This window comes from Mus musculus, chromosome 18, assembly GCF_000001635.26.
Source record: "Mus musculus strain C57BL/6J chromosome 18, GRCm38.p6 C57BL/6J".
Lineage (NCBI taxonomy): Eukaryota > Metazoa > Chordata > Mammalia > Rodentia > Muridae > Mus > Mus musculus.
In genome coordinates, this window is record NC_000084.6 from 46,844,821 (window position 1) to 46,859,008 (window position 14,188).

Consider the following 14,188-nt stretch of genomic DNA (forward strand, 5'->3'; position numbering starts at 1 on the left):
ACAAAACTAAGATAACTAGAACAATCTTGAACAATTAACCCCCCCCCAAAAAAAAACAGAAAAGAAAACAAAACAAAAAGCCTGACTGAGGTAGGACTATCTCAGATTTCAAGCGCTGCTCCGGAGCTATCATAATAAAAACAGCATGGCACTGGCATAAAAACAGACACACTGAGAAATGGAGATACTGGGGACCCCCATATAAGCCCATACTCCTGCAACCACCTGCTGTTCTTCAAAGAGGCCAACAATACGGATGGGAAAAGACATCATATAAAGACCAAGGAAAAGAACATCAAGAGAACAGCCCAATTTAAGATGGGGCATGAAACCAGAGTCCTCAACAGATGAAATACAAATGGCTGAAAAACATTTTTAAATGCTTTAAAATTTTCTTCAAGTCTCTTATTCCAATATATTTCCTTCAAAGAGCTCATTATTTTTCCTTTGCATTTCAAGTGTTGTTTTCCAAAGCCCTAGATATGGTTATATCTATGGGTATAGACATTGACTGGACTAACAGTGTGAGTCTAATGTAAATTGGAGCCAATGTGTCCATATAGCTTTGGGCCTTAGTAACTAAGAGTTCTTAAATATACAGTACTTTTGTGGTAAGTCGAGAATCTATTAATCTATTTTAATCATTGCTAGGTGAACAATTCCGTACCACATTAAGTGCATCCATGATGCTGTGCGAGCGTCACTAAAACCTGAACCTAAAACCTTTCATCATCTCTAACAAAACTTCTGTATCTGTTAAACAACAGAGTTCCCTCTCCGCTCCTTCAAGTTCCTGGTGGTTTCTGGTCTACTCTCTGCCTGTATGAGGGCCTTTTCAGATTCGTGCCATTATAAGTAGTGCTGTGTGCCTGGCCTTTTCCACCGCCGATTGTTTTATTGTGGCATACAGAACAGGTTCTTTTCTTTCACCTTCTCCCACCTCTCCCAGTGTTGCTTAACTCCTTTTCTCATTATGGCTCGCCAAGCTCAGTCAGGGTCGCTTGCATGGGCGTGGATGGGAGTTTTGGGAGCATGTTCAATTTGCCAGATGTCTGCATCTCCAAAGAACAATGCCTCCTTCTTCCTCAGTAGCCAGCCATTAACTGCCCATAGCTCCACCGAGATGGGTGGGGCCTCCTGTGTCTTTCTTGGGAGGTTTTGTACAGGTAAACACAGCTACTCTGAATTTGGGAGGGCAATGGCTGCACCATGTGCAAAAGATAGCATTTATAGAGCTCTTTCCAAGCCAGTAGCTCTTGTATTTTCCCTGTTCTCCATGTTTTGCAAAACTCTCTGAGGTGTGTGTGTGTGTGTGTGTGTGTGTGTGTGAGAGAGAGAGAGAGAGAGAGAGATAGAGAGAGACAGAGAGAGACAGAGACAGAGACAGAGAGAGAAAGACAGAGACAGAGACAGAGAGACAGAGAGGCAGATAGAGGGAGGAGGGGAAGGAAAGGGAGAGATCTTGTTTGGGACTGAGCATACTTCAACAGTCACTGCCATTGCTTTGACCAGTTATGTGTCTCATGATTATATTAATCACTGCCCACTCACTGCAGAAAGAATTCTCTTTGACAAAGATTGAGAGCAGCATTAACCTATGGGAAACATAAATATTTAGAATATACTTTGACAACATGTCCATTTGGTGAACAACAGTAGTAAATTCCTCCCTAGGACTTATGAACTTCCCACCCATGGACTTTGGACTAGGTCCTGGGTATGGATTCCCTCCTGTGGAGTAAGTCTCAAATTCAGCCACGGAGCAGTTGGTTACCCACATAACAGTTGGGCCACTATTGTACAATGGCAACAACCAGCGTCCTGTTAGAAAGCCCTTATTTATGCTAGTGTGTTGAAATGTGCTCTCTTTACTTTTACCTAAAATGGTTTCAAATTTCCAGATCCTATACTGAGATTCTTAATCTATTTTGAGTTGATTTCTTTGCAGGGTGAGAAATAAGGGTAGAGCCTCATTCTTATACGTGTAGATATCCAGTTTCCCCCAAACCATCTGTTGCTGTGGCTCTTCCCTGACCCACCTGTCTTAGTTAGGGTTTTACTGCTGTGAAGAGACACCATGACCAAGGTAAGTCTCAGAGAGGACAACATTGAATTGAGGCTGCCTTACAGGTTCAGAGGTTCAGTCCATTATCATCAAGGTGGAAGCATGGCAGTGTCCAGGCAGGCATGGTGCAGGAGGAGCTGAGAGTTCTACATCTTCATCCAAAGGAAGCCAGGAACAGACTGTCTCCCATGTGGCTAGGAGGAGGTCTCAAAACCCAATCCCACAGTGATACACTTTCTCCAACAAGGCCATACCTCTTAATAGTGCCACTCCCTGGGACAAGCATATTCAAACCACCACCTTTCCCTGTGTATATTTTTGGCATCTGTAAAAATATCATATGGCTTTAGGTGCATGGCCCCATGTCTGGTTCTTTTCTTCAAAGCCATTGATCTATGTGTCTATTTTTGTTCCAGTACAATGCTGTTTCTATTGCTATGCTGAGTAGTAGAATTTGAAATCTGGTATGCTGACATCTACACCAGTTTTCTTATTGATCAAGATTGCTTTATTGATCCAGTTTTTTTTAATTTCTGTATTAATTCTAAGTTTTTTCTATTTCTTTGAATAATTTTGCTTCTAATCACATTGAATCCGTATCTTGAGCCCACTTACATAATTTGTAATGTTTTCTGATTTGTTATATACTGAATCTTCCCGAGCCATTCATGGTGAATGGAGTTTCAGGTGTGTTCTGGACTTTGGGCCGTGGGCGTTCCTTGAGAACTGCTGCATCTGCATTGATCTGGGAGCAGGCTGCAGTTGTGTTCTTTTCTACTCTTGTGCTTTCATCTGGTTTTGGTATTGGGGTAATACTGACTTCATAAAAATATTTCAGGAATGTCCTTCCCATTCTTAATTTTTAGAATATTTTGAGGCACTCTACTGTTAATTCTTCTTTGAGATTCTGGTCAAATCCTCCAGTGAATCCATATGGACTAGAACTTTTTTTTAGCTGGAGATTTTAAATTGTTGTTTCAACATCACTGCTTTTTATGACATTTTATTATTTTGTACACATAAAGGTGTAGTCTATGACATTAATAGAAGAAATGGGTAGCTCTGAATAGGACCAGAGTCTTTGTGTTCTCTGAATTAAGTTGGTATAAATTGAAACCATTGATATCACTTAGAGATAGATTTATTTATTTATTTATTTATTTATTTATTTATTTATTTATTTAATGTATGTGAGTACACTGCAGCTATCTTCAGTGAGGGCACCAGAAGAGGGCACTGGATCCCATTACAGATGGTTGTGAGCCACCATGTGGTTGCTGGGAATTGAACTTAGGACCTCTGGAAGAGCACTCAGTGCTCTTAACCACTGAGCCATCTCTCCAGCCTCCAAAGATTTATTTATTTATTATGTATACAACACTCTGGATGCATGTATGCCTGCAGGCCAGAAGATTATTATAGATGTTATTAATTACCTCATTATAGATGGTTATGAGCCACCATGTGGTTTCTAGGAAATGAACTCAGAACCTATGGAAGAACAGCCAGTCCTCTTAACCTCTGAGCCATCTCTCTAGCTCTGATATCACTTAGAAATATCAAATATAATGTCCATAATAATCTCAAAGAAAATATCTATAGAATGTGCACATAAAAATAGAAGGAACTGGCCATTGTGTCTATGCCTGTAATCCTATGATTCTATTTCTCTTTCTGTCTCCATCTCTATATATCTGACTCTCTCTGACTCTCTCTGTGTCTCTCTTTGTCTCTGTCTCTTAGTTTCTGTCTCTCTGCCTCTTTCTTTGTCTGGGAGAGTGAGGGTGGGAGGGAGAAATGGGGAGCATAAAATCAATGTATTAGTCGATTTATTAGTTGATCAATTAACTAGCTCAGTCACAGTTTCCATCTGATGACAAACCCTGTGACCCTAGATCACAGCAGAGAGGAAACTTGCTTCTCATGTCCACCCAGAATCTTCTGAGAATCAGGCACATGGTCACAATTATTTTTACACCCGATTTTCTCTTTTCTGAAGAAGCAAAGCCAACCAAGGAGTAGGAGACTGGCCCACAGATGACAGGCCATCTTTAAAGTTTACTATCAAACTGACTTCTACCTCCGCGTTTTAGTGGTGTTGATTTGATTGATTTCGGTTGGAGGAAGGAGGAAACACACATTTCCCGCGAGGTTCGGTGCGGTCCACCCTCAGCTGAAAGGATTTCATCAGTGGGAGAATTAGGGCAAAATGGGAATGCTAATCCTCTGTCACAGCTGCCAGGCAGAAGCTTTTCCACCAACAACTCTGGAGGGAAAAAGAAGATGTTTAAAGACTGGATACTCTGAAATGTATCTTCAGCCTTCAACAGATCTTAATCATGGCTTTTTTAATTCGCCCAGCGGCGTGTACTCCGGTGCCTGCAGAGCCAAGACAGGACTCCGTGCACTGGCGGAGAACCCGCCCAGACACACAGGCTAAATAGCAAACAGATGCCTGGCGTGCCAAAGAACTCTTTAGTTAGGGCACCACCAGAAAACAGGGCAACCCCTGGAGAGAGAGCTTTATCTTCTTTGCTTGAGATGATCGGATTTTATAAGCAGGAGTTCCTCTTGCCTTGTGAGGAAACAGAGACCCAAATCCCGCTCCTGGCAAAGTTGCGGACCTAAGCGGAGGCTTTTCATCCGTCCACTCGCTTCGCTCCTTTCCATACACTAGGTATCGCTCCCTGCTCCCTGCTTTTGTTTGTTTGTTTGATTGATTGATTTTAGTCTCCCAGATCCAGCAAAACCCCTAAACTCACGCTTGCTGTCTGAGCAGCGTGTGTACCCAGTTTAATCTGAACGTGACTTGGGGACACCAACTTTGGTTCAGATGTTTGTTAGTAAGGCGCCTTGGTCGCTCTTTGCAGACTCAGCTTGGAGAGCGTCTTCAAAACCTTACCCCACCCCCTCCCACAGGAACCTGACCCTTTCTTACTCAGTCAGTCCCACTAATCCAAAACAACAAACAAACAAACAACCGTCGAGGACATCCAGATGGGAGCTTTGTTTGACGGTGCCTCCCCGCGAGGACCAAAGGGGAGTGCTCCCTGGTGAGGGGTCCGCCCTTCCTCCCAAAGTCTGCTGGGGCGCGGGTAGGTAGGCAGGATCTGGATCTGGTTAGGGGAGGGGAAAACCGTGGTCCCAGGCGCTTTCTTCAGTCCCAGTCTTCTCGGGCTCCTAGAGGAGGAGGGACAGAACAAGAGCGGAGGGACTGGGAAGGTGTCCCATCCTTGCACATCCCGTCCTGGGTTTAACCCGCTGTCTGTCGCTAGTCTCCGAGTTCTCCTACCCCAGTCTCCCGCCATGAGCCGTCCTTTCAGCTCCGGCGTCTATGTGAGCCGCGGGGTGGCCCTGCTGCTGGCCGCGCTGACAGCCGTGCTCCTGCTGGTGCTAGTGGCTCTGGCTTCCTTGTATGGCAGCTGCGCTCACGTCCAGCCTTCGGAGCAGGGTAACTCCCGGGTGAAGAACACCTCATTGTGGCCTCCCGGCGGCCAGGAGTGGGCGCTACCAACCCCCGCACAGGAGCCCACGGTGGGGACCTCCCAAGACTTGGGACCTCCGTCGGGGCCCTGGGATCATCTGCGCCTGCCTCCCTGGCTTGTCCCACTTCACTATGATCTGGAGCTGTGGCCCTGGCTGCAGCCGGATAAGCTGTCCCCACCGAATTTGACCTTCACGGGTCGCGTGAACATCACGGTACGCTGCACAGTGGCCTCCTCGAGATTGTTGCTGCATAGCTTCCTTCTGAATTACAAGCAAGTGGAAGTGTGGGGTCCTCTGGCCCAGGACACTAGGAACGCCACTGTAGGCCGCGTGCAGGTGGAGAAAGTGTGGTTTGCGCCGGACATGCAATTCGTGGTGCTGGATCTGGGCCAATCCTTGGAGCCAGGTAGCAGATATGAGCTGAGTTTCCACTTCTCTGGCCAGGTGCTTCAGGTTGGCTTAGAAGGGCTCTTTCTGAACCTCTACCATGATGAAGATGAGCTCAGGTAAGGGCTATGGCCCAGTCCTGCATGCAACCCCGCCCGTCCTCAGTGTCCATCCATCTTCTACCCTGTGAAATACATTTTCTCCTCTCCTAGAGGTGAAGACTTCCTTCTTTCACCTCCTCTGAAACTCTGAAGACATTGAGACCCAGGTCTCTCCTCTGGTTACTTTTCAGCCCTACTTCTGCTCATCCAACTTGCCCAAATTGAGGTTGTTTTTAATCTTAGAATGTTTCGGTTTTGTTGTTGTTTTAAGAAAGCCTTTCTCTATCCAGAACATTTTAACTCTCTAAACAAATGATTCCGTTCTTAAAGATCGATATTTGAATCAATTACTGCTAGTGACCAAGAGATCCCAGAAACACACCTGTTTGCATCTACCCACCAAAGGGGTCAGAACCATCCAGTGCTTCTGACCTTTAGGTCGGGGAGAAGCTAGAAGCACCTTTCTTCTCTCTTAATATTCTCTGCTAGGAAGCTCTGAGCTCTCAGCTTTGCTCCGCCCTGCTCCACCCAACCCAGATAGCTGCAGCTCTAGAAACATATCCTTCTGTCCCATATCCTTTTCTGTGTGTTTTGTTTTACTAACAGTCAGAATAGCAATTCAATTTTCTGTCCTGCCTCCATCAGGGCTCTCATCTCCTTTTGCTGACAATCTGTGGCATATGACGCGTTCTACCAAACTTCTGAGCCAGACCCTTCTGGGATTCCTCTGTTGGGATTCGATCCCACCTAACTGTACACATGTTCTTCATACACTCGCTTTCGGTAATTTCTCTGACAGGGGGTGTTTCCAGCCACTGCTCAAGAATCTTCTCTTGCAGTCTCTGAGGTCACACTACTGAAAAGCTGCCAATATTGTGAAAATTGGATAATGACTTCCTTCATTCACTCATTGGGGGAACATTTGTAGTCTGCACAGATCCGTGTATACTGCCATTTATTAGAGGAAATGTTTTTGGATGCTGAGGGGCAGCAGCCACATTGAAGCACATGCTAAACCTCCTCTAACAAGTTTTTTTTTTCAAAGTTTCAAAGGTCTTAAATACGTTTAATGAGCCCCTTTAGTGGATAAGCCATCTTAACTTTTAAAGGGTGTTGTGTTCGCTTTTCCTCTGTCAATGCATTAGTTCTTGAAAAACAACTTGAAATTTTCTCTTAAGAATGATGTGAAGCCAGGCAGTGGTGGCACACGCTTTTAATTCCAGCACTCGGGAGGCAGAGGCAGGAGGATTTCTGAGTTCAAGGCCAGCCTGGACTTCAGAGTGAGTTCCAGGACAGCCAGGCTATACAGAGAAACCCTGTCTCAGAAAACCAAAAGAATAAAAATAAAAAGCAATGGTGTGAGAAACAAGTTACACTACACTGAGAATGGTTTGACATAACCGAGCCTCAGTCTTGCAGTCTTGAAACACGGGGCATGTGGCAGAGGTTTCTACTGTCCACACATCTTGGCTTGTTTGCTGGACCCAGCCTTTCTTTCTCTCTGTCCTGGTGGGGAAAGCCGACCTGTCTTGTCTCTCTGTTCTGTCCAGGCCAGCTAACATGGGAGAGGAGAGAGCCAGTCCATTTTCCTATTGAACCAGTCAAGACGAACCAGATTTTCAGAACATCAAAGGCCAAAGAGAGTTCTAGATGGGAGTTTCTGAAGAGCTATTACCAACAAGTTGTTCTGCCTCTGCTTCTAGACGCAAAACAAAAATATGCTTGAAGCTGGGGTCACAACGAACCTGTACAGAATGATGTCTGGTGGCCCAGTACACCGTGACTGCTGACCAGGCCCTGAGTTTGCTGCTGAGCCTGTCTCTGCACTTCCCCGAGTCTGTTCCTCCATCCCTGGAATAGATACAATTAACGGTCGGTGTTAGGATACTGTGCAGAGTGTCATTAGGCATCATTCCATTTTTTTTAACCAGTCCTGTTTGGTTCTACCTAAGTCTTTGGGCTATCCAGTCTCTGGTTCCTGGCCCTCCAGGCATTGTCAGACACAAGCTCAGTCTCACAGCATGGGTCTCAAGTTGAACAAGTTCTTGGTTGGCCACTCCCACAACTTCTACATCACCTTTACCCTGGCACATCTTGCAGGAAGGACAAATTGTAGGTTGAAGGTTTTGTGGCTGGCTTGGTGCCACTAGAAGCCATGCCTTGTTATAGGAGATGGAGGATTCAGGCTCCACAACACCCCATCACTAGGAAGGAGTCTTTGCTAGGGTCACCCTCATAGATCCCACGGAGTTTCCATTGCGCTAGGTTTTAACTTCACTCCCAAAATGGCACCCCACCAGGTCCAGTCGTTGCCCCACTGAGCTCTTCCTTCATTCCTCCAGTCTGATCCCTCCGGTTCCCACCTTGTTCCTGCCCCCAGTCCACCTTCAAAATCTATTCTATTTCTGCTCCCCACGGAGATCCTTGTGGTAGGATGGAGCATCCTTTGAATACATGCCCCAAAGTGGTACAGCTATGTCTTGACGTAGATCAGTTCCCAATTTTCTGAAAACCTGTCATATTTCTTTCCAAAGTAGCTGAGAATTCTGAGGCCTCCCTGAGCATCACTCCACCCAAGCACATCAAGTCAGTGCAGGACTAGGCACATCCTCTCCCAGTGAGGCCAGGTAAGGCAGCCCATTTTGGGGAACGGGATATGCAGGCAGACAACAGATTCAGGGACAGTCTCTACTCCAGTAGTTGGGGGACCCACATGGAGACTCAACATCTGCTACATATATAGGGAGGGGGCTTAGGTCCAGCCCATATATACTCTTTGGTTGGTGGTTCAGTCTCTGGGAGTCCCCAGTGGTCCAGGCCAGTTGACTCTTGGTCTTCCTGTAGAGTCCCTATCCCCTCCGGGTCTCTCAATCGTGTTAATATTTCATTGTTTTTCTTTTTTGTTATTTATTTATTTATTTATTTATTTATTTATTTATTTATTTATTGGCCATTTGAGATTCCTCTTCTGCGAATTCTCTATTTAGATCCGCACCCCATTTTTAATTGGATTATTTGGTGTGTTAATGCCTAGTTTCTTGAGTTCTTTATGTATTTCGTATGAACAGTTGTTGGATTTTATGAAATACCTTTTCCACATAATTTTTGTGCTAATATGATTTTTCTTCTTTAGCTTCTTAACATACGTATTATGTTGGTTGATTTTGAATGTATTGATCCAGGCTTAATTTTATACTCTTTGGGTAAAAGGTTACTGAACAATGAGGTAGGTGAGTCCCTTTACTATAGGGAGGCAGGAATGGAGGGGAGAGAGAGAGTGAGAAAGAGAGGGGGGGGGGCGAATGGAGAGAGCAAGTATGTGTGACAAGGGTATGAACTCAAATTTTCCTGGGAAAGTAATATTTTTTTAAAATTATTTTATTTTATTTTATGTGTATTCATGTTTTGTCTGCACATGTGTTTGTGGCTGTGAGCTTGCCTGGTGCCTACAGAAGCCAGAAGAGGCCATTTGATCTCCTAGGACTGGAGTTAGAGATAGCTAACCATCTCAGTGCTGGGAATCAAACCCAGGTCTTCTGGAAAAGGAGCCTGTGAGTCATCTCTCCTGTCCCCTGAAAGCAATTTTTGGGAAGTGTTTCCAGGAAAGAAGAGATACAGACTGGTGTGGTCTGACTGGGGGAAAAGTCAACATAGGATGTGAGATCAGATGAAGCCCTAGCAAGAAAAGTTCCCAAGACTGAGCCACACCTCAGAACTGTTCCTACTCTAAGCAAGGGAGGAATGTTTGTATTCTCCATATTGCCTACAGATTGACCCTGAGGTCAGATTAATCCAGGAACTATGTAGGCGTACAGTCAAAGTAGTTCCATGGGAGCCCTGTCAGCCTGACACTACAAAGAGTGTGGTTCCTAATTCACAGAATACAAATGTCTTAGGTCATGGACCCTAAACACTGCATTGGAGGTCTGAGGGACTCTAAAGGATGGAGGGTATTGGCTGGATAGCTACACCATGCCAAGAATAAAAATAAATATTGTGGTGGACACTATAGACGCAACTGTTTAAGATGGCTTCAAAGGGAGGTTAGCCAGGCTCTGGTGAGGGGCTGAACACGTAGGAGTCCAGAAGAGGATCTTTGCATCATTGAAAACCACTGAGCCTTGGTTATTGTGAGTTATTGTGATTCATGTCACGCCAGTCCAGAAAACGCTGTCACATGGATCCGGTTAGGAGGCAAACTCTTCTCTTTCTGAGAAGTTTCCTCTTTCTTTTCCTTTTTCACTAGGACATCTGGGAGTAGAAAGATGCATCTTAGATTTTTTTTTTTTATCCTAAAGAACTAGGGAGTCTTGAAAAGAAGTTTGGGTTTTGAACTGGCTTTTCCCTGGCACAAGATTGATTTACACGGTCACGATCAAGTTCCTCTAATTGATGAGCCTGCATGCTTTTTCTGTGTCATGAGTGAAAAATGTAGATCTCGGAGTGTGAGACAGTTGGTTTTACACATCTGAGTTCTGAAAGGTAAATTTTGGTGATAGCCTACCAGCAGCTCATCACCCCGCACACACAACTGTTTCATCATGGCTTCTAATCAATTATTGAGAAGTCCATAAGACATTGTACTACCAACTCTGCTGTGTACAAGTGTTACTGTCCTTTGGAATCCATTGCAGGGGATTTATATCATGTTCTTACATGGAAGCACATTTGTTCAGTTGGTGATGGTTGCTTCATCATTAGAGCCTGTGGGGTTTTTTTGGGTTTTTTTGTTTGTTTGTTTTTCTGGTATATACCACATGAGTCAATCAAACATTCTAAATTCCTACAACTTGACTCTGGCCATTTTAAAGAACGAATGAAACCCTTTATGAAATACAGTCCTGAGGGTAAAGTTAGTCCCAGCAGTTCAAGAGTACTGAGCATCATGTTCTGTTTCTGTTCCTTGAAGATGAGTACACTGATGTAAGAAAGGCAGGTTTTTTAATTTTTTATTTTGAAATAGGTTCTTGCTGTTCAGTCCAAACTGGCTCCCACGTCACTATCCTTCTGCCTCATCTTTCCAAGTGCAGGCATGTGCTGAGGAAAACAATATTTAAAACAATACCAGAGGCTACGGCCACTTATTACTGTTGCAACATAAATAGACTTTGGGGAGACCTCTCTCTTTCTCTCTTTTTTTAAAGACTTATTTATTTGTATTGTACATTCAAATGTTTTGCATGAGTCTGTGTTCCATGAGTGAGTGATAGCCATGGAGGTCAGAAGAGGATGCCAGACCCCCTGGAACTAGAGTTACTGGTAATTGTGGACCACTATGTGGGTGTTAGGGATTGAACACAGTAATATGTGCTCTTTAACCACTGAGCCATCTCGCCAGGCCCCAGAGACAGATCTTTAACCTGAACCCCTCAGAAAATTAACTACTAATAAAGTTCAGACCTTCATTAGAAATTCCAGATCCTATGCTCCTGTCTGCAAGCATACATCAATAGTCTCAGGGATGGCTCTCTCCCATGAGATGGGTCTCAAGTTAGGGCAGTCATTAGTCATTCCCTCAGTCTCTGCTTCATCTTGCAGGCAGGACAGATTTTGGGTTTTATGGGTGGGTTGATGTCCCCCTCCTTTCACTGGTTACAGGAGATGCCCACCTCAGTTTCCATATCCCCAGCTGCTAGGAGTCTCAGCTAAGGTTGCCCAATAGACTCCTGTGAGCCTCCCCTGTCCCAGGTTTCCAGTTTGTCCCAGAGATGCCCCCATCAATTTCCATTCTCACTCCCAGTCCTTTCTCACACCTCCTTTCCCCACACCTGATCCCCATCTGTATTCCCCTTGTCACCCCCTCTTTCAACTCCTCTCTCACTGAGTTCCCTTCCTTCATCCATCTCTGACGGCTATTTTGTTTTCCCTTCTGAGTAAGATTCAAGCATCCTCCCTTGGGCCTTCTTTGTTAACTTAGTTTCTTTGGGTCTGTGGATTATAGCATGGTTATCTTGTACTTTTTGGCTACTATCCACTTATAAGTGAGTGCATACCATGGATGTCTTTCTAGGTCTGGGCTACTCAGTCAGGATGATAATCTCAAATTCCATCCATTTGCCTGCAAAATTCATGATGTCTTTGTTTTTTGTTTGTTTGTTTGTTTGTTTGCTTGTTTTGGTTTGTTTTTTGGTTTTCTGAGACAGGGTTTCTCTGTATAGCCCTGGCTGTCCTGGAACTCACTTTGTAGACCAGGCTGGCCTCGAACTCAGAAATCTACCTGCCTCTGCCTCCCGAGTGCTGGGAGGTTGATGTCTTTGCTTTTAATGGGTGACTAGTATTCCATTGTGTAAACATACCACATTTTCTTTATTCCTTCTTCAGTTGAGGGATATCTAGGTTGTTTCCAGTTTCCTGCTATTACAAATAAAGCTGTTATGAGCCTAGTTGAGCAAGTGTCTTTGTAGTATGGTGCAGCATCTTTTGGGTATATGTCCAGAAGTTGTATAGCTGGGCCTTGGGGTAGAACTGTTCCCAATTTTCTGAGAAATTGCCAAACTGATTGCATAACTGTCTCCCAAGAGGTTTAATTGAACAGCATATGAAAATAGATGCAGAGACCCACAGCCAAACAGCAGGCAGAGCTCAGGGAGTCTTGTCAAAGAGTGGAGAATAGAGGGTCAAGGACACCCCAAGACAACCTACATAGTCAACTAGCCTGGGCCCATGGGGCATCACAGAGACTGAACCAACAAACAAAGAACATGTAGGGGCTTCATCTAGGCCCCCTACACATTTGTAGCAGATGTATAGCTTGGTCTTTAATTGGAACAGGAGTTGTCTCTGACTCTGTTGCCTGCCATTGGATCCCCTTCCCCTATATGGCTTGTCCTCTGTGAAAGGATGAACTTAGTCTTTTTGTGACTGGATGTCCCAGGGTGGGTGGTACCCAAGGGGGCTTCCCCTTCTCTGAATAGGGATGGGAGTAACGAGGGGAGGGATTTGTAAGGATGGGATTGGGAGGAGAGGAGGAAGAGGGACTGAGATCGATGTGAAGTGAATAAAAAAATAATTTAAAAAAAAAAGAATTCCAGATTCTTCTTGAACTGTCCACATCAGCTTTTGAAAGACTGTTTAGGGCAGGGTCCATTCTACACCAGCATTTCCCAGTCTTCCTACTCCAGCTTTCTAAAGCCTGAGTTCCCACAATGTATCTTTTACTGTCCATTTGTTTTTAACCTACTACATATCAGAATATTAAAAATGAGTTTCCATTTGTTCTCAAACACATTTATAAGATATTTAGATCATTTACAGTATTACAAAGAAATCTACTACAAAATATTTTGTTACAAAGAAATCTTCTGCCAGGCGTGGTGGCACACGCCTTTAGTCCCAGCACTCGGGAGGCAGAAGCAGGCGCATTTCTGAGTTCGAGGCCAGCCTGGTCTACAGAGTGAGTTCCAGGACAGCCAGGGCTATACAGAGAAACCCTGTCTCAAAAAACCAAAAAAAAAAAAAAAAAAAAAAAGCTGAATTTTTGGGCTGGCAAGATGGCTTAGTGGTTAAGAGCACTGAGTCACGAAGTCCTGAGTTCAAATCCCAGCAACCACATGGTGGCTCACAACCACCTCTAATGAGATCTAATGCCCTCTTCTGGTGTGTCTGAAGACAACTACACTATACTTACATATCATAATAAATAAAACTTAAAAAAATAAAAAGAAAGAAAGAAAAAGAAAAAGCCGGTGGCGCACGCCTTTAAAAAAAAAAAAAAACTTCCAGAAATATCCACACAGAGATCTTTATGTAAATTTGCTTCTTTTGATACTGTATCAAGGGTAGAATGGCTGTATAACATGGTAGGTGCATGTTTGAAAAATGCAAAAAAACTATTTTCCAAGGCATTTGACCACTTGCAATTTTCGTCAATAGTAACAGAGAATTCTAGATGCTGTATTTCTTTGCCAACACTTGGTATCCGCTAGGGTCTCCTTAGTTCCCTACTCAGCCATTATCTTCCCATCTGCTCCACTTAGGTAAGTCTTCTTTAATTACCTTTCAGAGCTATGTGTGGTGGTATGTGCTATTAATCCCAGAGTCATGGGACAGAGGTGGGCAGAGCTCTGTGAGTTCAAGGCCAGCCAGGGCTATGTAGAAAGACCCTATCTCAAAAAAAAAAATCTTTAGAAAGGTTTTATTCACAAGTATG

At 44.2% G+C, this 14,188-nt stretch overlaps 1 protein-coding gene across 5 annotated transcripts in view; it reads left to right on the plus strand.

Moving 5' to 3' along the window:
- Positions 1 to 4,005: 4,005 nt before the first annotated feature.
- Positions 4,006 to 14,188, plus strand: part of Lvrn (laeverin) — a 58,421-nt gene continuing 48,238 nt past the window's right edge. For 2 of the 5 annotated variants that reach the window (XM_017317999.2, XM_017318000.2), the window contains exon 1: positions 4,006 to 4,742. Coding sequence is in view for 3 of the 5 variants with exons in the window: in XM_017317997.2 (XP_017173486.1) it covers positions 5,372 to 6,057 (686 nt within the window). In the remaining 2 variants the exon portion in view is untranslated. Of the gene's footprint in view, positions 4,743 to 4,976; positions 6,058 to 14,188 lie in introns of those variants that run through there. The other 3 variants (XM_017317997.2, NM_029008.1, XM_017317998.1) reach the window with 3 other exon arrangements.